This window comes from Manis javanica, chromosome 6 (genome assembly GCF_040802235.1).
Source record: "Manis javanica isolate MJ-LG chromosome 6, MJ_LKY, whole genome shotgun sequence".
Lineage (NCBI taxonomy): Eukaryota > Metazoa > Chordata > Mammalia > Pholidota > Manidae > Manis > Manis javanica.
The window spans coordinates 135715024-135737831 of record NC_133161.1 but is presented as its reverse complement, the minus strand read 5'-3'; the positions used below and the strand labels follow the sequence as shown (position 1 = coordinate 135737831).

Here is a 22808-nt window from a genome sequence, read left to right as displayed (position 1 = left end):
AAGAAAAAGCAACATGTCACACCACTGCATTTCCTCTCTCAGGAAGTAAAGGGTCTTATCTGCATATTATTTTCCCAAGGTCCACCAGGAAAAAAACAGAAAGTCTCACTAATAAGACATTTTGTTGTTTTTAACCAAACCCAGTAAGAGACTTACAAGTTAATCTTAACACTTACTAAAGAGCCAATGACCTATTGCACTGATTTTACATTCATTTTTCACCTATAAATCCATAAGAAACAATAACAAAACAAAAGGTTATTAGCAGGACAGCAGCTGTGGTTTCATTTGTTTTTACATGTAGACAGGCTGGTATAATTAATACCATCATCAGATGATGGCTCCGTATAGGGGATATGATTACCTGCTAGAGACCCCTTCCTGCCAGCATTTACTCGATTCATGATGTCATTGAGAGTCAGTTCGCCTGTCAAAAGGTCTGGGTGATCCTAGAGGTGATAGTCAGAGATTTGTTATATGGGCCCAAAAAGGAGTTACAACTACTGGTGCTTTTGCCAATGTACCTACCAGATACATTTAGACAGTAGATGCACTTGGGGAAATCATGTTGAGCTAGAAACTATCGCTCTTCATAACGGAGCACAGGAGAACCCAGTTCCAACCTTTCTATTATTTACTGTATGTCATTTACAGCTTATAAAACTCTTTTGCATTCCTTATGTGCTGCTCTTCAAACAGTCTTGTTAAGTGTCATATTTTACAGTCTGAAATGGGGTCAAGAGAAGTTAAGGGATTTGCCCAATATTACAGTGAGTGGAAGAGAGGGACAGAACTCAGACCCAACTTGCAGTGTGCGACTCTTCCTATCTCACCACCCAGCCTCAGGGAGACTGCCTTTTTTTTTATTCCACTATGCTTGCTCTCTGCTGCGCTGCTCTGATATTACCTTGATTCAGTCGAGTGGAGTAATAGAAATGATAAAAACTGGGAAGAGCACAGGATCTGACTCTTGGCTCAGGCACTTACTGGCTACAGGGCACAGGACAAGCTCCCTAACCTCTCTGAGAGCTGGTAAAATGGATATAGTGTCTCATAAAGACAAAAGTAGATACCATGTTAAACTTATAAAATGAAAGCATCTGTCTTCACACATCTTTGGCATTAACTAACCTCTCTGGTTGCTCCTGCCCCCTAACAATGACAGGAAAGGAAGCATAAATAATGCAGTGACTACCTGTATCTTCCTACAACAGCCAATCCAGAGACACTAGACAGAAAGCCACTAATGACCTCCCCACTCCCACCCCCGTCTTACTGGTTGATGTTTCCGCTTCTCATGGTGCTTCTTTAACATTATCTTCAGGTCACTGTCCCCCAGTTCAATTTTATCTGAGAGAAAATGAACCAAACCACATGGACAAGGTCATTCACTAACACGATGCTCAAATTTAGGTCTTTCTGGTCAGTTGCAATGTTCAAAACGTAAGATATTTCTGAGTTTCCCTTCTGATACTGTGCCCCCCAAGTACAACAATCCAACAACAGTCACAGGATCAACTCCTCACCTTTTCCATACATTAGTCCATAACAATGACTTCATTTACTTAACTGCTTTAAAATACATCAAAGATTCTTACTGAAGTGTCCTTTAGTATTGCTGTTTAAGTTCTGCTTTTATTTTAGCCCAAAATACCACCTGATCATCTCTAAGAAAAATTTTCAAAACAAAGGAAAGGAAGGCCTACCTACATGTTAGAAAGCGGAATTGTACAAAAACTTATCCAAATCTCCTAATTCTAAGGAGTGCTGCTTTGTCTTCCTGGCAGGTAAGACTGGTGCTCACCTCCCTCCATGGGAGCTCAGCTCTGCATCCCAACCTCCCGAGCACGGACCAAACCACATGGACAAGGTCATTCACTCAGTCATCAGCTCAGTTCTCACCTGCAGTTTTCATATCCATGGTTGAAAGCGTGGGCACCACCCTCAGGGGCACCGCAGGGCTAGGAGAATGCGCTGGAGAGCTCGGAAGCCATGAACTGAGATCTTCAAAAGAAAATTGTTCTTGTAAATCCAACGTGGCTGTGGACTCCAATAGGGGAGATTGGGTAAGTGGCCATTTGGGTTCAACAAGGCTAAGCCAACAACATGGAGGCCAGGGTTCCACCATTCCTTTCTGACCCTTCCCCAGACGTACTGGAGCACACTTAGGTCATTTAAACGGCTTTTCCAGGAAGAGAGACTTCAACTGAGTGATGGGGTCACATTGCAGCAGGCCAACAGTCACTACTGCTCTCCTGTAAGGGAAAAGCAGTTCTCTCAAGTGGCACCAGATAGGCCTACTGCGGAGAGCCCCGCTGTGCAAGGATTCATCTCATCTAAACTCAAATGCCACTTAAGCATTAAGAGCTAAAAGGTCTATAGCCACACCCCACCTAACAGGAAATGTCCCATGCCCAAAGATGCAGGAGTTCTGAGTCCCAATATCTACCCCCAAGACAGACAACGGGACGGCTTCTTTGCTGGGAAGATAAATGGCTTCCACTGGCACAAGCAAACAACAAACTGCTGGTATAAATTCATCAGCCCAGCTACTCCTAGAGCGCAAGGACACTCACCCTCTTCATCAGACGACAGGTCTGTGTCACCACACTCCTCCTTCACTTCCCTCAAGACCTTCAAGTAGCGCTGCTGGGTCCGCCATTCCCGCTCCTCTGCGGTGCGGGATGGTGAAGGGCGCTTCTGCCGGGAGGGAAGAGCTGGACCACTCCGTCGGGCCATCTCCAGTAGGTCCTAGGAGAGATCAGCAGTGGTATATTGGCAACATCCAGAGCTTGTTCTGATATATTCTCTAAGCCTACATTCTCTTTTCTTCATTTTTAACAAGCTCAATTCTCTCCCTCCAGATCACAAAGATGTATGTACATGAGTTAACATCCAAACAAAAATGGCCTATTTTGATTATTGCATGGAAAAAATACTAAATCTGAGTGTTGAACTGGTCAATCCAGAATGAATACTTGTTATAACAGCCACCCAAATATTTCCATACTGAAGCTTAAAGCACCACTTAGAGCCAAAACAACTTTGCCTCGAAGAATTACCAGGCTGGTCCAGACCCAGGGGACTTTGAGCTTGGTGTACTACATGTCTGTTGGGGCATTTGGAGGCCTGGGCACACTTGCACTTTCAATCCAGAGCAACCTGGCTCCCCTTAACCCATGATGGAAGCATTTGTTTTGTCTTAGTAAATACTGAAGCTACAACACTTTTAAGAGGTACCTTTTGTCATGCTTCAACAACTCAGCACACAATATAAAATTGGTAAGAAAGGATGTACAGTAATTATGTCACAACTTAACCGGTAGCATTTTTTCCTTAGTGATGTCTTGTATTTTATACCTGACCATTTCTTGAAGTCATGAAATCTGTGAATTCACTGCCCATGTTCTGTACCAGTTCCCAGCATTACTTACACTCCGGGAAGCCAGTATCTGCTTCAGCAGCCGATGGAAATATTGCTGCTGAGAAGTAAGGTATCGCTTGTACTGTGACTTGTAGCATAGCTGCCGATACTTGACCACCTCAGGGTTAAAGTGTCCATCTTAAAAGAAGATAGGTACAACTCTATGTACATCAGTCAGTAAATATTTAATGCATGCTTAAAATGTAGTAAACTTTATACTAAATTAGAATACAGTATTATAGTATGGGGGGAAAGATAATCTATATTTATGTGGAGAGACAGAAAACAGGTGAACAATATCCAACCTTAAATAATATTCAACTCTCTTAAAGACCACAGGAAATTAACTTGAAACAACTATAAAGAGTAAGGAGACTTAAATCAGGAATCTCTGAAGAACAATACATAAAAGGAGGCCTGATTAAAGCCAACTGTGGCAAAATGTTAAAACTGAGAAATACCGGTAAAAGTTAACAGATGTCTTGTATTACTTTCTAACTTTTCTATGTGTTTAAAATGTCAGAATGAAAAATTGGGAGAAAAATTAAGTAAATAGAAATTTAAAATATAAGTAAAAATGGGGAAAAGGCAGAAGGAGAAGCATGTGCTAAGGGTATGCATCAAGAAATAACCTGGCATGTTCCAAAAATTGAAGAAATGTCTGTATGACTAAAGCAGAGTGGGCTGTAGCTGAGGAGAGGCATGAAATGTCCTGGGATGGTGTGCAGAGAGCAAACCACACAGAACCTCATAGGTCATGGAAGTTTGGAGTTTGCAATTTATCCTACGTGCAATGGAGAGAATTTGAAGGGCTTAAAGCAGAGAGAAATAAAAACTGGTAGCAAGAAAGAATAAAAACTATTGCAGTAATCAAGGTAAGAGATGGTCAACAGCTTCCCTCCACACTCAGAAAAAAAGCCGAAGCCCTAAGACGAGCTGCAGGGCCCTGTCCTGTACTATCTCTAGTCTCATCTCCCAGTCTCCTTTTTGCTTTCCCTACCCCTGCCCCACTGGCCTCCATGCTATTTCCTGCACAAGCCACATACCTTCTCAAGGCCTTTGTACTTAAAAGTACCCTCTGCCTGTGATGCTTCCCACTAACACCCAGAATTTCCTACCTTCATGAAGTCTCTGTTCAAGTGTCACCTCATCACCTGACCAACTACTAAAGCAGCCCCTTCCCATCCCTCTAGTTCCATCACCCTTCCTTATTTATGATGCTCAGTATCAACAAACATTTGCTTGTTTATCATCTGTGTCTCCCTATTAGAATGTAAGATCAATACCATCTCTTCAGAAACTCAAAGAATGTCTGGCACATCTTAGCTGATTAGTATACAGTGATTATATGGATGGAAATAGAGACTTGAAATATATTTTTGAGGGAGAAAAGATTAGACTGGCTGACATTTCAGTTGCTGGGGTGGAAGGAGAGCAGTGGAGGAGTCACCTGAGCACAGGACCGGCCACTGACACATGGACACACATGGTACTAACAGAGATCGCTGGCCTGAGATAAGGAGAGCTGGGAGAGGTCTGTTTGGAAATGTCAGATTTGAGAGCAGGTAGGCTATGATGACAACTGAGAGACAAAGGTTGAGAAACTAATCTCAGAAAGCTAAAATAAGGGGTTAGAGTACATGGTATTGCTGTTTTTCCAACCACCCTAACGATACCCAAGATAACTAATAACAGCAAACACTTAGAACAGTACCTGACACATAACTGCCACTACATAAGGGTCTTACATATATTTCTCATTTAATTTTTGTTAACAACCCCACACAGATTTAAGAAATTGAGGCAAAGAGAGGTGAACTAACTTGTCCAAGGTCACATCACTAATGAAAGAGGAAATCGGGTTTGAACCTAGATAGTCTAGCTCCAGAGTCCAAGCTCTTAACCATCATGCTATGCCGCCTATTGCTGGGAAACAGGACATCTGACCTTCAAAAACAAGCAGAGTTTAATGCTACTGATGCTGTCTGATATTCAGAAACTGGGCTATATTTTACCTCTTTGCGTTTACTCTTCTTTAAAGCCATGTTCCTTCAGTCTTTAGTTTCTCCCACTTCTTGACAGCATTAAATGCTACATTTAATTTTTTTTAATTAAGTTAAATTACTTAAACCATTAAAATACTATTTGGGGCATATTAAACTAAAAAATATTATTAAACTCATTAATAATTATGTTAAAATACATTATTAACTGCTTTTACTGTTCTAAACATAGCTACTAGAAAATGTAAAATTGAACATGTGGGCTCATACAGTATTTCTACTGGTCAGCACTGGGTTTGACAGCAGTGAGTAAAGGAGACCACAGTGTCAGATGAAGCTGGGTAAGTGGGCAGCAGCCAGATCACACAGAGCCTTTTAGGCTAGGACTTTTAGTCCAGATGAAGGCAACTGGTAAATGTTCTGAAAGTGAAGTTTTAAGCAGCTCACTGCAGTGGCTGTGTGGAGGGGGCTCCTGAAGCAGCTGATGCAAGAGTCATCAGCGGAGAGATGGGGAGTGAGAACAGGTAAGAACACACGTTAAGACCAGAACCTAAACACAGACAGGAACAGGGAGTGAAGAGGGGCTAGCAAAGAAGCAGGGTGGGGGTAGGGTCAAAGACACAGGAGGAAATTAGGACAGGGAAATATCAACAATGCCAAGGGGAAAAGTACAAGACAGAGGAAGTGCCTGAGGCACCAGATGCCACAGATGGACAGAGAGATCTAAAGCATCTGCTGGCTGGGATATTACATGGTTCACTGAAGAAACAGGGAGCAGGAAAAACAATGCTTACTGGAAAAACTGGTGAGATAGGAATAAGAGCTACTATTAGATGATGCCATGTCAGTGTTAAGTTTTGTATTTAAATACAGAAAATTTCTGTATTTCCTGTATTTCTCAATTTGATCATTTGTGGTTATGTAAGAGATGTTCTTGTTCTTCAGAGATTAATGCTGAAAAATTTAGGGGTGCTAATGTCTGCAACACTCTTAAAGGATTCAGAAAAAGTAATAACAATAGTAGTAAGGACAGAAATGATAAAAGAGTAAATGTTAATAGTTGGTGAATCTAGTGAAAAATATACATGGGTACCCACTATTAAAGTCTTGCAACTTTTCTGTGGGCTTGAAATTTAAAATGAAAAAGCTTGCCTGGGGGTAAAAAAAAAGGTCGCTGGTGGCAAGAACAAATAAGGGAGCAGCCACAAGGTAACAGGGAGGAAGCTGTGTCAAAGACAGCTACGGACACCTTTCAAGGAGCTTGAAGACAAAGGAAAATAACAGAGGACAACAAAAGGGACGGATGGGTCAGGATTTTTAGTATGAGCCCCTGAACACATCTCTAGGCAGAAAAAGAGCAAGTGGAGTGAACACCCAAGAGTGTACACCCAGGTGGACTGAATACCCAGGATGGAGAACACAGTTCACTGAGGAAACACATCCCAGAGGAGAAAAAAGATGAAAGTATCAAGAGCAAAGGTTAATCTTAAATAGAGGAAAAAAATCCCTCTTCCTCTGAGATTCATAGAGTGGGCCAGAATGGAAATGAATAGTGAGCTGGGACAGGGGATGAAGTGGGACATGGGAATTTATGACAACCCTTTCTTTTGTGAAATAGGAGGCAAGGGAGTTTGATAACCATTTGGAACTTAAGGAAAATGTGATTATTTGAAACAGAATCAGGAAAGATAAGCAAAAAGTAAAAGAATACCAAAAAGGCAATGACAGCCCCATTAAGACTGGGAGCCCTAATAACCATGGTGACGCAGCTGTCTGCAACAAAACTAGACGAACCACCATACTGGTCAGCATGATATATGCAGAAATTCCTGCCTTGACATTCCTTGTTTGTATCCTTACCAGATTATCATATTGGCAAAAGATGCCAGCACATCAGACAGTACTAACATCACATAAGGTCCCTGACAAACCCCTCAAACCAAGCGGGCGCTATCAGAAGAGATGGTTTACACTCACCTGAGCCTCCTGGCTTTAGTGAAATAAACATTTGCCAACTACGCAGGGGAATTCTTCTTTAAACTAACAACCCACCAAAGGAGGACTGCTGATTTTAAGCCCTAAGGATAACGAGAGGTCTTCAGTGATCAGCTTGTGCCTCAAGTCTTTCCCAGCTGCCAAGTATCCAGTTTAACAAAACGTGAGACGTCCTGTCCTTTCAGAGCCTCCCAACAAAGCAAGGTTACCCAGAAAGAGGGAGAGAAGAGGCTTCCTCTGCTCCTCTCCATTGGATTGAGAGGAAACTGTGGCCCCAAACCATCTGGCAACCTCCGTGCAGTAACTCAGGCAAAGACCACCACCAAGGCCAGAACTACTGAGTAATGACATTACTACATGGTCCCAAAGTATCATCCTACTGATTGCTTCTTAATTACGAAGGGAAAAAGAACGCTGACAATCCGTGGGTCTGCCGGACGCCACTTAACCAAGCGATTAAATGCATCACTACTAACGATGGGAAAACCGACATCATGTGCCTCCTGAGGTGATGGGAGAAGTTGCACTTCCCTTCTAGGATTCTTGGCAACAGTGTTTAACCCAAACCCAATTATGAGGAAACAAGAAGAAAGAAAAGAAAAATTCCCCAGAACACAGGACATTTTACAATTCAAGCATCCTGAGCTCTTCAAAAATGTTAACACTTTGAAAGACAGGGCCAAAAAGGCAGAGGGCCCTGGAATCGGGGAGCTAAGAGACATGAGATCCAAACACAATGCATGAGCTTTGACTGGATCCTGTATCTAAATGGCTACTACAAAGAACATTATGGGAGCAACTGAGAAATTTGAGTATGAACTATTCTACGATATTATTTGATCAATGTAACATTTCTTGGGTGTGTTAACAAGACTATCATTACATGGGAGAAAGTCCATGTTAAAAGATACATACACAATAAAGTTCTCAGGGGTAAAGTATCATGCTTTCTGAAGAAAAAAAGTGTGTGTACCTGAATCACACACATACATCTGAGTGATATAGCTTACCATAAAATGGTAAGCTGTTTCTAAAAATTTTTAAAGACTAGTGCCTCTAAGATGCTAGTGATATTTCATTTCTTGATCTAGGTGGTGGGTACATAGTTGAATTAATATTATAATAAATCACTGACCAATATACTCACGGCCTATGTATTTCCTGTATAAGCTAAATGTTTTGTTAAACAAAGAAAAGGAGAGCCCGGGCAGCAAAGTGTTGCACCAAACCACTCCCTACTGGGTATCTGTGCGTGAGAATAAACAGAATAAAACAAAGCAGTATTCACATTAAGTGAATGTGTTCCCACCCTCCACACTCTCAGAAAAAGAATGCTGAGCTACACACCTCGGAAAAGCTTCTGGGCAATGTGCAGAGGGTTTCCAAAGCGGAAGTTCTCCCCTCTGAACAGGGCTAGGATGAGCTGGTTTTGCTGCTCAGTACTGTCTTCTGGAAAGCGAGGCAGAAACTGCTGGAGGTGTTCGCGTTGAGAGTCACTCAGTACTTCTTGCCAGGTTGAGAAGCTGACTACATCAAAGAATATCTCAGGCTAAGAGAATCAGGAAAAGGCAGGAAAAAAGTAAACAAGAAAAAACTAAGTTCTTATGCTTTTCTGTGAGTGGTAATATATACATAGTATAAAATATTTAAATGTACAGTTCAGTGGTATTAAGTACATCTACACTGTTGTGCAACCATCAGTACCTCCCAGTTTTTAAGTCTTTTAAACAAACAAAAATCACATGGATCTTTACTTAATTCTCAAAACTCAAAGATTAAGAAAGACTACATAAACCACTTTCTTACACCCAACAGTAATAATCCAGAGGAAATTGTTCTCAGTAGAAAGAATCCCATTTGGAAACCATTTCTGCCAACAAGGAACATCTGAATTCAGGTTAAAATGAGTGTCAGAGAGAACTTGAGGAGTTGAGGTCACTTACTGAGAATGAGGAGAGCAGGATGGAGTTCATTTTCAACTTAACAGTTATATAGTGGCTATCTGCTGTGTGCTAAGTACTAAGACTACTGTACATAATTGTCTTATATTGTCTGGAGAGGGAAACAAGTAATTACAAGAATGCTTACCAGAGCTGAGTCATATTTACGACAGTAAGGGATAAAGAAAAAGACGTTGAGACAGGAGGGTTAAAAAACCACAGAGCAAAACCATAAAAAAAAGAATAATTAATACAAAAGAAAATACAGCAGTTACTTGTAGGAAGAATGGAGAGATGAGCAGGGAAGGGTACACAGGGACTTGAATGGTATTGGTAGCTTTCTACTTCCTCACCTCTGTGGTTTTATATAGTCTTCTCCTATGTAATACACTTCACTATTTTATTAATTAAACAAAGAGTTCAGACAATGTTTGGCTAACACAAGGCACAGAAGGACAAGGAAGCAGCAGACAGCAGAAAAGAGAAGCAAGGGACCAGTGTACATGTTAAGTACCTGTGACTTTATCCTACGGACAATGGAGAGCCACCCAAGGACTGGAGCAGGAGAGAACCCAGAAATCCAACCACCTAGTAGGTGTCTCCACATGCATGTACCAAAGCACCTCAGGCTCAATGTCCAAAATCTTCCCCTGCAAACTTACTTTTATACACTGCTTTACTCGTAGTATCTCAGTGTTTGGCATAATCAGGTACTTACTAAAATAAGCGTTTGCTGATTAAATGAATGACAGAGAGATCTGAAAGAGTAATTAAAGACAATACAGATAGGAAAGGTATTATGGCAGCTTTAGTATTGTTACTTCAGGTGGGAGAGGGAATAAGACACAGGCAAAATGGTGACTTTATCTACAATGATTTACATCTTATGAGAGGAAAATCTGAACTAATGTGGCTAAATGAAATTATCGCCTAAAACTAGATGATGCACAAATCAATGTTTACTCTGTAACATTCTATCCTGTCTACATGTCTAAAATATGACAAAATAAACAAGATAAATAATCAAATACAGTTAACCCTTGAACAATGTGGGAGTTAGGGGCACCAATTCCTACAGTTGAAAATCTGCACGTAACTTTTGACCCCTCAAAAACTAATTACTAATAGCCTAGGGTTAAACCAGAAGCCTTACCAGTAACATAAACGGTCAATTAACACATATTTTGCATGTTATATGTATTAATACTTCATTCTTAAGAAAAGTAAGCTGGAGAAAAAATTTTTCAAATTGTCACAAATCTTCAAATAATTTTTCGATATGTTAAAATAAATCCACATATAATTGTACCTAGGCAGTTCAAACCTATGTTGTCTACAGGTTAACTGTTCCATTGCACATAGTGCCTTCCTTGCACAGCACCATGTTATAAATAGTAGCCACCTGAACAATAATGATTACACAGCCTGTCTGTGAAAGAGCTCAAAAGCACACTGATATCCTATCCCACAGCATGTATTATTAACTGATCAGAAGATTACCTTATGGACAGAGATAATATGTTTGGGTTTTGTTTCATGATTCACAACATGGGTAACTATTTCAGTGTAAACATAAATGAAACTTTGCCCTTAAAATATACTTAACTGCTCAAAATTATCCTGTTAAAAATAGGACTTATATCATATTATCAAATTATGTTAACATGTTAGCTTATATTTTCTTCCTTAATCAGAATACTAAATAGACTTCACATTTTTTAAAAAAAAGACCATTCTGGCTGTAATGTAGAAAATGAAATTGAAGAAAGGACAGAAGACTGAAAACTTCTAAGTATAGAACAGGTTTAGTATAGTGCTACAGGGAGAAGCTGACAGAGAGGAAAAGATGATGATAGTGTTATTACTTACATCCTCTAGAAGGTCTTCAGGCAGACTAACCCTGGTGACCCCCAGGAGGCAGTCCTCCATAATACGTGTGCCATGGCCATCTCCACATGGACCCAGTTCCAGCGGATCCGTCAGCATATGGTCCAAAGAATCCATTGTTTATGTTACACAGGAAATCTAGACAAATATATGCAGTTATACCGCAAGATAGAAAGGCAGAAATCTCAGGGATCTGGTTGACACTAACACCCCTTCAGAAAATATTCTGGCCCAGAAATTATTCAGTATCAAATCTTTAGACCTTACCCTTATACCCTAACTTCTCCCTTTGTATACCATTGCATTATCATCTGAATTTTCAAAATCTTACCTAGTAGGTCTCTTTACTCAGACTATTTCTATAGTAACTCCCAAATTTATAGAATTTCTTATATCTTCATTTTATACATGAGCAAAATGAGACTCAAAGATTAAATGATAAACAGATCAGAGTTCACGATTTTAGACTTTTTAGACCAATACTCTAAAATAATTTGACAATCTTTTTTTTTAACAATTCTTTGTTGTTCTTTCACACACACACAAAAATTCACTGCAATTCCACATAGACTAGTAAAACTCAGACATTAACAGTAAGTTTTTTAATGAAGGCCTATTAAGTGCAAGGCCCTTCAAATATCTCACTTACTTCTTTCAATTGTGTAAGATTGGGTTAGTATATCTATTCTACAGATAGTAAAACTGAGAATCAAAGTAGACAAGTAACCTTCCCAACTCCAAAGGTAGAACTGAAACTCAGGTCTGCCTGACTGCAAATCCATATTCTTAACACTATACATAATACCTCCTGTATAAACTCTCAATTTAAATCCTGAAAAGGGAACATCTTAATATGACTTTATTAGTTCACATAAACTCCAGAGGTTCCAAGCACCTGAAAATGATGGCCAACAAACTCAGGGACCAATCTGCCTTTAGATGGTCCATCTGGTATTTATAACCATGGAAATGTAATGCTATTTTTCTCCTTCCTGTAATAACTAAAAGCCGCTGGTCACCTTTAAAAAAGTACACATTAAAACCATTTTGAGAGCACCTCATAAGACTGATGGCTGAAATCAAGTGTAAAGTTGAGGCCACAGAACTGAACAAAGCTAACAGGACTATGAGAAACTTGAACTCCATTCTACAAACATTTTGCTTAACTATCTCCTAGGCCTACCAAATGGACTAACAAGCGCAGTAAAATGGAGAGAAAAAAATAGACTTAAATCAAAACATCAAACTTCTAGCTTAGTCCCAGTGACTTTAGGCGTATCTTACCTCCCTAGGTGTCAATTTCCTTACCTGAAAAATGAAGGTCCTTATTTCCAATCCTGGAATCCTGCAAAGCATAACCTCCAAATGAGTGACAATTTACATGACTTAACATAGTTACACAATGTAGCGACGTATTGCCTTCTCATTTCAAACCTCTCAAATGATAAAGAACAGACCTGTAATACTACACAAGCACCTTCCCACAAATTATTTCAAGTTATCTTGAAAATATTCCAATTTATGTAAAAATACTGAAGAGAAACTAGCACTGAAGGAAGCAGCTATGTGGTCCCCAAGCAACTGCGCCCGATCACCTTTTCCCACATGGTGAATTACAACATCCTGGACATTGCACGTGCCTAAGTAACTGAAGCAGGTGAGAAAGCACATGCATATGCTGAGAACCAAACTTTAAAACAGAAAAAAAAAATGTACAAGCAACCTGATGCTTAGAATAGTCCTCTTAACAGAACTGACATAGAACGGGGTAATAGCTGCAAAGCCAGGGTTCCATCTGACTCTTAGGAAGATCCCCTCTGTTTCACAACTTGCTCACAAGTTTCTTCAATTACAGTGGATGTGTAGCTAAATTTAATCTATTTGGGTGGCAACCTTTGCCCTGTTACTATTCTGAACAGGATCTCAAAAATGCAGGCAGCTGCCAGAGGGCTGGAACCCCGGAAGCAAGGATTTCTAAAACTTGTGGCGCCCTGAACCTCTTTACTAGACTAGGAAGGCCTCTCCCAACGGCCTTTCCTCTGCACCGGGGTTAACCTTCCTTTCTAGACCCTCCCCAACTCAGAAGCTAAACCCTTGGCTCCTTCCGGAGCAACCACCCGCTCCAAACCCTTCGCCCCGGCAGCCAACCCCTCCCTAGCCAACCCCGCCCCAGCCTAAAACCTGGGTCCCGCCCCTCTAAACTGCACCTCTGCGCCCACCGCCCCTCCCCCACGCCGTGTCTAACCCTAACCCCCACCCACCCAGGCCTGCCGGCTGCCAACACGCCTGCTCCGCAGCCCCTGGCGCACAGGGACGAAGACCTGAGGAGACCCAGCCGCTCCCGCCCTCCGCTCCCCGGCAACACTTTAACCCTTTCGCCGCCCCGGGCCCGCCCTCACCTGAGCCGCAGGCGATGGTCTCCAACCCGCTGCGCTTCTCGGCCCGCGCGCTCCGGGACGCGCTCGCTCCCGCCAGGCGACTCCGTGCGTGCACGCTGCGGAATCCGGCGGCGGAAGGGGCGGGGCTCCGCAGGGGCGGGGCCCGGTAGTGCCGGGGGGCGGGGCTGGAGCGGAGCTGACCAGCACCGCCGGTCCTCCCGACGTGGTTTGATGTTAGCATGTGGGGCTCACCTGGGTCAGGAACTTCCGGAGGGCTCGGATGGTGTGTTTACCTGGCCGAGAATTGAGGCTCCAGAGTCCATGAGTGAGTGAATGAAATGTTATTAGCTAACGTTTGCCGAGAGCATACCCTGGTCCATGCACTGTGCTAAGCACTGTCTATCCCTATCTTTGTACTACAGCTGTATGCTCGGTGCACGATTAATACCGTTTAACAATTGAGGTAACTGTTTCTCGGGTTTCGGTGAGAAGGTCGCGGACTGCAGGCCTGTGCCCCTGGTGTGTCCCTATTTATCCCCCCCGTCACCTGATACTCGACATCCAGAAAGAAGTACACACAATGAAGGAATACATTTTAAACTTAACTCGATGTCCTCTTAAGAATCATGGTCCCTTTTTTCTTACTCGCTGGGTCATACTTAGAACTGTTCCAGACTACTTACTCCACAGCTACTCCCATCGGTCGTGCAGAGACCATCCTCAGTTTCCTCAACTGGATGGAAACTGATGTTCCTCCTTTGTAAAATAGCCGTTTCCAAATAAAGCCCAATCTCTGCTCCCCTGCTGGCTGCACGCCTGCCCTTTGTTCCCGTTAGATCAGATCGTTGAGAGGTTTTTCAATTGGAAAACCACCGAGTAAAAGGGCAGGGGAACATCATTCCGTAGTTGTCACCCAGAAATTCCCTTACCTTGGGTCCCCGGCCAGACCATGTGAAACCAGAGTCAAAATACTACAAGTGTAACATTAAAAAAAAAAAAAAAAAAAAAAAAAAAAAAAAAGATCTCAGTAGCTTTTGTAACTCCACACATACAAACCGAGATGTTTATTTAAAAAAAATATTTATTAATTTTTACACCTGCTGAATAGCACAAGACTATTAACACTATAACTCACTGAATGTACAATAAATGTTCACATTTAAATAACAAGATAGGGTCAACATTTCAACCTGTGGGTTGGCTTCAGCATTGCATGAAGTGCTTTTTAGCCCTAGATATCTTAAGAGTTTTTTGAAAGGATAATTCCAAATCAGAAAACAATTCAAGAAGATCAAAATAGTTTTTTTTTCCAGAGTAACAGGAATTTTACATGATGTAATATTTATTTATGTGGGCACAAGTCAAACAATAAAAAACTGTATGTAACCTCCAAAATTTTCACATTGCACTGATTGAAGTCTACAGTGCCAATGTATTATAAGAGGTACCGCGATATAAACATTGGCTACATACATTTTTTTCCAAATTGGGTCTTCAGATAACTTATACTCTGCCATCTCTTCAAATCCAAGTCCAACTTGAAAATCTGTTACCTTCAAATGAATGTGCAGAATGCCCAAAGCACTGTTTTTTGGCTTGACTGGCACCTGAGTCTCTGCCTGATAATATACAAATTAGTTTTATAGTCTTTACTTATTCCGTAAAAGGACAAAAACTTTTCTTTTAATGGGAAAGAGACAAAGAGGTCCTTCCGCAATATTTTCTTCTGTGCATTTTAAAACTTGAAATAACTGGCATAAAATGAACATTCCATTCAGTGATTGTTTTCTACTTTAATCAGCAAGTTATTCCTGAGGAGAGGGGAGGTACCTTGCCAGTTCAACTTAAAAAGGACCCAACAGGGCCAAGTTGAAGGTATAAAAATTAAACTGGACCTTTAGGAAAGTCTACTATTCTTCACCTAGCTCATCTTTCTAGAGTGGACACTAGGATATTTACAGGCATTACACTGGGCGACTTTGGGACACAGAGTCTCTATTTTGTGACTCAGAGTCAGTATGTTCTATTGAAACTGTTGACATTACCTCTTTGTTTACCAAAGATATAGAGTCCATTTTCAGTTTATACACATTTACCAAGTAACTTTCACAAGTTCTCTTAGTGTACAAATTTTCAAGAACAGCTAAATGAATGAGGTTTCAAAAATAAAGTGCAAAATCTACATATTAGTAAAGTTATTTCAACAGAATTGCTTACTTTTCAGAAAGGTATTTTTACCATAAAGAAGCTACTCTACTTTTTAGTTTATTGAACCAGTCTTTACCCATAAATGTAAATAAAATAAATCAGTTCACTTCATTTCCAGTTGAAATTAGGTCTTTCTCTTCTGGAGTGATAAATTCTGCACAATAATTACTCTAAAAATGTGTCAGTATGTCACAAAAGGTTGTTAATACAGACTGGCTTCTGCAATGTCTTATGCGTAAAATTGGAATGCACAGTAAAAAAAAAGGGAAATATTTTTCCCCACTGAACTCATAGTTAACAAGACTCCAAACAAGAACACATATAAGAAAAACTCTCATTGAGGCAGATTTTTTTTCCCTCTCCCAACTAACAGTGTAATATTCATAAAGATTGGATTTCCTCTAGATCCCTTATAATTACCCTATGTATTATAAATGGTCCCCACATTTTTTCCCTTAAGTGTAAAGGTGCACATCTTACCAAAAGGTCCAGATGAATTGCAATATGTTTAAAGTTAAAAGTGTTAAGAAATCAGAAGGGCCACCTTTCCATCCAACCTTAAAGAATGTTCATTTTAAGACAGCATGAGAAGTACTAAAATACACTGAACACTGTGAGCAAGAGCTAGATGTACACCTGGTAAGAGCAATGAACCCACCCTTTACTGAAGAATGTTTGACAGATCCTGCAAGGCAGGACAAGGTTTCAGTGCTTTTCATTTTATATATCTATATCCATATATAGATATAGATATATAATTGTTTTAGTAATTTTTCTTGGTACCGATATCTCCAATACCTCCTTCTTGATACAACCACAACCAGAAAATGGGAGGCAAAGCTTTAATGTAGGAGCTTAAGTTTTGCTGACCTCAAGCAACCCTTTCTCTTACATGGAGCCTGCCACTGTGAAGTAATAAAGTAAAATCTATCCGAACGTGAAGTTCTAGCCTAATCTGTTGAGGGCCAGCATCCACTGATACCCATAGCCCAGCAACAGTTTTTCCCAAAAAGGCAAGTTTTTCTTTTTAAATCAGCATTAAACATTTCAATGACAGTTTTTCCTTCAGAGCATTACTGTCAAACCTTTCTTCCATCATTTTTATTTTCATACACAATTGGCTTCCTTCATTAAATTACTGAAAGCACAAACTCACAAGATGAAGCAGTTCTGACCTAATACATGCCCAGAAAATGCTCCTGCTCCTTTGGTGCCATGGCTTGGAATGAAGCAGTCCAGTGGCCATGGACTTGGCACATCTTTTCTTCACCTTTGGTACAAACACAATACACCACTTAATATTTCCACAAAGGAAAAGTAAGGCTTATCAATGTGTTAAAAAACCAACTCAAGAGCTAAGCAAAGTTTCTCCATCTTGAAATCTGCACTCCTCTGAAAGATCTCCATTCTGTGGCAGAAACTCCGAGGGTTTGAAGAGTCAATTTGGTAAAGATGACACTGATAAAATAAGTCCCGGTGTATGTCTGAGTGCCAAAACCATGGTTTCCGAACTCTTGACTGAATGATAAACCTTAAAAAAGAGTTCCTCGTGTCAGAGGCTTTCAGACTTATGAACGAGGAAGGACATGTTGTGATGCTTGATTCTAGCTCAAGGACGGATTTTAAGGTTTAGTGATATGCACCTCGCTGCTCCCGGTCCCGTTGGTGGTGGTGGTGATGATGTACTGTGTGGGCTGCTGTTGGCTGGTGGTCTGGGGGTCCAAGTCACTGGGTGTGGCTGGCTGAACCTGGACTCCCCCAGAGAGGGCAGAAGCTTGTTTTTCCTCCAATTCTGGTTGACTTTCTGATAACACATAGTGACCCTGAAGCAGGAAGAAAAGGACCTTTAGGAATCTAAGGCCTAAAGTGGCAGGGAGAGAGGGAGAAGGAATATGAAAAGAAATGTTACAAGGGGACATCAAAGTAGGTGCCAATGGGAGATGCTTTACCTAAGTCCTTTATAGAGGACGGTGCAGCCACAGTAATTGACTGACTACACAGGTAATACCAGGGAGGACCTGAGTTGTTTACCAAATGATAGAGTGAAGGACTTCAGGTACAGAAATTTGCATTCAGATGGTGACCTACATGGCAAAGGAAACATGTGCTGTACTGCTCCTAAGAATTTAGAAATTCATAAAATAAGATTGCTATCTGTCCATTATTAAGATTAATACAAAATGGATTAAAGAAGAGATATTTAAAGTCTCCTTAAAGGGGAAGAATGGCCCCCAAGACAGGGAGTCAAGATCAGTGGTTCCCAGACTTCAGAATTTCAAAGACCAGCAAAATTTAAAGTAATAATAAATGTTCCCAAATTTTACTTTACCAAGTAAAATCATTTGTAAAATGCTACTGTCTAATAAGTTGAGTGACAACACTCAAAAGCATGGGAAGAACATTCTTAGAATAAAATCCCTTATAATGAATAAATTTAACTTTATGAAAACATACATTGTCTTTATCTTTCCTCATTTTAACTTTATAGAAACTTCATAGAACTGCAACTAGCTATTTTTATATGTTAACATTTTTAAATAATGAAATAATGAACATGTCCATCTGAATGGAGACTGGTCCATTACATAGGCTAAGAAAAAAAGATATCATAGAGGAAAACTCAAGCAGTAGCCTTTCCAAGCCATGTCCAGAAAAAAGCCATGGCCAAATACCAATTTGATTATCTAGGGCTTTATGTTCTGAGTGTCCACTCATAAGAACTGTGATTATGATTTGGTTTTCCATGTTGGGGGTCCTCTACCTGGAAGGGGCTGGTTCTATGGAGTTCTAGGTAGTCCACAAGTGTGCTTCAAAGAATCAATGTACATTATATTTGTGTGTGTATATATTGTGGGAGGGGGATGGGGAATATCCTCGGCTATAATCAGGTCCCCAAATGAGTCACTGGCCCCACAGGAAGCAAAATTTCACTAATCATGCCAACAAGACTATTCCATTTTACATTAGTTATTGTTTTCACTGACAATAGAGTTACTCTGGATTTAGATATCTCTCTTAAGTCTAGTTAATGGGAGTTTGCATGCTAAGAAATGGGTGAGCTCTCATATGCTTTAAGAAAAGAAATCAGGTTTTTTAGGCCACTAGATTACCCTGCTACTCTTTGAGGCCTTTTGGGAAACAGTTTTCCCATGCGAACATCCCAATATCAATATCGCTAGCCACTTCAGAGTATTTTTCTTAATTTAAATTTACTTACTCTGTCTTCTACATAACATAACATAACATAGAGACAAGCCAGAACAGACTAGTGAAGATAAAATCATAGTAGCACATACAATCAACATTGACCTGCCTAACCTAAATATAACAAGATGATTTATGGCAATGTTTTTCACCCTAGGGTGGATGAGTTGTTTAAAATAGTTTAGAAGAGCTCCCTAATAGATTCACTATATTATGAATAGATTCATAATATTATATAAACTATACTCAGTTGAAGACCAGTTGTCATGAAAACTCATTTTCTTTCTAAGAAGCACATAAAAAGGTGATCAATTATGAATCTATATGTATGTGGATCTAGGAGGCTCATTACAGTGACTAATAGAATAGGTATTATTACGCATTTGCTAGAGCCCAGCTTCCTATACAAGGCATTGAGGATACAGAGATAAAGACCAAGACTCAGCTTTCAAGGAATTCATCATTTACTGGGAAGGGATTGACAGTAAATTAATATTTAAACTGTGATAAGGATTATAATGTAACACCACAAAGTGTTACGGGAATACAGGGAAGTACGTCTAACTCAGATATGGAAAGCTGGGGAGTAGAAGAGAGGGGAAGGGGAGAGTGGTGCACGTGATGGGCAGCAAAGCCTTCCTGAGCAGCATGGCTTACCGGAGTAACCGCCTTCACTTGGCCGGTGGTGACAGGTGCCGCCACAACACTGTCTGTAATCACGAACTGACCTGGGGGAAGCGTCATCATTTGAATCTCAGATGCTGAAACACAGGAGACATCCATAGTTCAGTGGTCTCAGACTTTAATAAAAGTGTTAGAAACAAATACCTAACCAGTGACCACATTCCCCACTGAGACATTTTCCATGGATTTGCTTGCTATGAGTCTCATCAGGATGATATGGTGGTGAAAGCATCTCTGGTAAGACTCTATGAGGTCAGTATAGTTACCAAGTACTGGAAAAAACATTTCCTCTGCTTCAAATGTGGCTTCTGGATATCCATAAAGACAAATATTCAACAATTTTTAAATCTTGAAATAGGTTAGAAAGATTTACCTGTTAGCTCAGTATTTTTATCTTTTACATTAAGATTTAAATTAGTGGCACAGTGTATCCACCATTACTAGTAATCACAACTTAATCTAACTTGAATTTTATTTCACCACCAGTGTTATAAAAGCAAATTAAAGAGAAAGATCACCCTAGCACCCAGTGGATATTTTCTAAATAATATTTTCTACTAAAAGGAACCAAAGATTCTTTGGAAAATGCCTGATTCTAGACCAGGGACAGAAAACACAGGATGAGCCTAGAAGATGGTGTCCACTAGAATGCAAGATGCTATAAAAGACAACAGGGTCTTGTGGAAAAGATGCAGGCGCCAATTTGAAGATGCTCCCATGAGCCAAAGACAGGATCATCTCAGCATCAATACAGATAACACTGCAATGGTTTGAAGCACATAAAATGTGCAGAAATTCAAGAGTACATAATAACAATACTAAGACACACATAACCAGCACTGGTCACCTTGACTAATACTGGGAAACAACTCATTTTTAAAACTGGCAACTAAAGGAGATGGGCCAGGTATTTAAAGCATTTACCCTACCATTTCTATACATATTGTACCTCAGAGTGACCTGGTAGTTCAGGTAAGTTTGTTTCCTTTGCAGCAGTTTTCTAGTTAATAAGTGAATAAAGAATGATAGAATCAGAATGCAACAACTTTGCAATCCCCAGGAAAGTAGTGGAGCAAAGGAAAAAGAGATAGAACCAAATATCATGTGCCTCGTGATAGGAGTACACACCCCAGGTATGAAGTGCCTTGGGGGAAAAAACTGAACCTGACCCTGATCGGGCCTCTAGATCTAATTGCCAATTCCTAGGAAATCAAAGGGACAGAAGAAAGCATCTTAAATGATAATATAGAGATGCCAATAGCAAAATCCAGAGTGTAGGAAATTCTATAGGACAAATGACCCAATTTCTTCAACACATAAATTTCAATATAAAAGAGAGATCTGGGCGATGGTTATATGAGTGTGTCTCATGTCAAAATTCATCCAGCTATACACTGAGATTTGTGCATTTCGTTGTATGTACTTCAATAAATAATAAAATAAAATACAAAATAAAAGGGAGAACTCTCAACAAAATGGGTATAGAGGGCAAGTACCTCAACATAATAAAGGCCATATATGATAAACCCACAGCCAACATCATACTGAACAGCGAGAAGCTGAAAGCTTTTCCTCTGCAATGGGGAACAAGACAGGGATGCCCACTCTCCCCACTGTTATTCAACATAGTACTGGAGGTCCTAGCCATGGCAATTAGACAAAACAAAGAAATACAAGGAATCCAGATTGGTAAAGAAAAGGTCAAACTGTCACTATTTGCAGATGACATGATATTGTACATAAAAAACCCTGAAGACTCTACTCCGAAACTACTAGAGCTAATATTGTAATTCAGCAAAGTTGCAGGATACAAAATTAAAACACAGAAATCTGTGGCTTTCCTATACACTAACAATAAACTAATAGAAAGAGAAATCAGGAAGACAATTCCATTCACAATAGCATCAAAAAAAATAAAATACCTAGGAATAAACCTAACCAAGGAAGTGAAAGACCTATACCCTGAAAACTATAAGACACTCTTAAGAGAAATTAAAGAGGTCACTAACAAATGGAAACTCATCCCATGCTCCTGGCTAGGAAGAATTAATATCGTCAAAATGGCCATCCTGCCCAAAGCAATATACAGATTCGATGCAATCCCTATCAAACTACCAACAGCATTTTTCAATGAACTGGAACAAATAGTTCAAAAATTCATATGGAAACACCAAAGACCCCGAATAGCTAAAGCAATCCTGAGAAGGAAGAATAAAGTGGGGGGGATCTCACTCTCCAACTTCAAGCTCTACTACAAAGCCACAGTAATTGAGACAATTTGGTACTGACACAAGAACAGAGCCACAGACCAATGGAACAGAATAGAGACTCCAAACATTAACCCAAACATATATGGTCAACTAATATCTAATAAAGGGGCCATGGACATACAATGGGGACATACATCTCTTCAACAGATGGTGCTGGCAAAACTGGACAGCTACATGTAAGAGAATGAAACTGGATCACATCTAACCCCATACACAAGAGTAAATTTGAAATGGATCAAAGACTTGAATGTAAGTCACAAAACCATGAAACTCTTAGAAAAAAACATAGGCAAAAATCTCTTAGACATAAACATGAGTGACCTCTTCTTGAACATATCTCCCCAGGCAAGGGAAACAAATGCAAAAATGAACAAATGGGACTATATCAAGCTGAAAAGCTTCTGTACAGCAAAGGACACCATCAATAGAACAAAAAGGTATCCTACAGTATGGGAGAATATATTCGTAAATGACAGATCTGATAAAGGGTTGACATCCAAAATATATAAAGAGCTCACATACCTCAACAAACAAAAAGCAAACAATCCAATTAAAAAATGGGCAGAGGAGCTGAATAGACAGTTCTCTAAAGAAGAAATTCAGATGGCCAACAGACACATGAAAAGATGCTCCACATTGCTTGTCATCAGAGAAATGCAAATTAAAACCACAATGAGATATCACCTCACACCAGTAAGGATGGCTACCATCCAAAAGACAAACAACAACAAATGTTGGTAAGGTTGTGGAGAAAGGGGAACCCTCCTTCACTGCTGGTGGGAATGTAAATTAGTTCAACCATTGTGGAAAGCAGT

General features: G+C 40.1%; 2 protein-coding genes across 9 annotated transcripts in view; both read right to left on the bottom strand.

Moving 5' to 3' along the window:
* Positions 1–13756, bottom strand: part of NFRKB (nuclear factor related to kappaB binding protein) — a 35176-nt gene extending 21420 nt beyond the window's left edge. The window contains exons 1-9 of one of the 5 annotated variants that reach the window (XM_073239484.1): positions 13649–13756; positions 12558–12594; positions 11232–11405; positions 8770–8971; positions 3435–3562; positions 2577–2751; positions 1903–2040; positions 1277–1350; positions 365–449 (exon numbers count right to left, since the gene is read on the bottom strand). In XM_073239484.1, coding sequence (XP_073095585.1) covers positions 365–449; positions 1277–1350; positions 1903–2040; positions 2577–2751; positions 3435–3562; positions 8770–8971; positions 11232–11366 — 937 coding nt within the window. In that variant the 5' untranslated portion in view covers positions 11367–11405; positions 12558–12594; positions 13649–13756. Of the gene's footprint in view, positions 1–364; positions 450–1276; positions 1351–1902; positions 2041–2155; positions 2247–2576; positions 2752–3434; positions 3563–8769; positions 8972–11231; positions 11412–12557; positions 12595–13648 lie in introns of those variants that run through there. The other 4 variants (XM_017679978.3, XM_017679979.3, XM_073239483.1 and 1 more) reach the window with 4 other exon arrangements.
* A 934-nt stretch (positions 13757–14690) lies between these two features.
* The window catches only part of PRDM10 (PR/SET domain 10), a 92757-nt gene continuing 84639 nt past the window's right edge, over positions 14691–22808 (bottom strand). For 3 of the 4 annotated variants that reach the window (XM_073239481.1, XM_073239479.1, XM_073239480.1), the window contains 2 exons: positions 19697–19800; positions 14691–17658 (listed from right to left, as the gene is read on the bottom strand). In XM_073239481.1, the coding sequence (XP_073095582.1) occupies positions 17458–17658; positions 19697–19800 (305 nt within the window). In that variant the 3' untranslated portion in view covers positions 14691–17457. Of the gene's footprint in view, positions 17697–19696; positions 19801–22808 lie in introns of all 4 variants that reach the window. The other variant, XM_073239482.1, reaches the window with a different exon arrangement.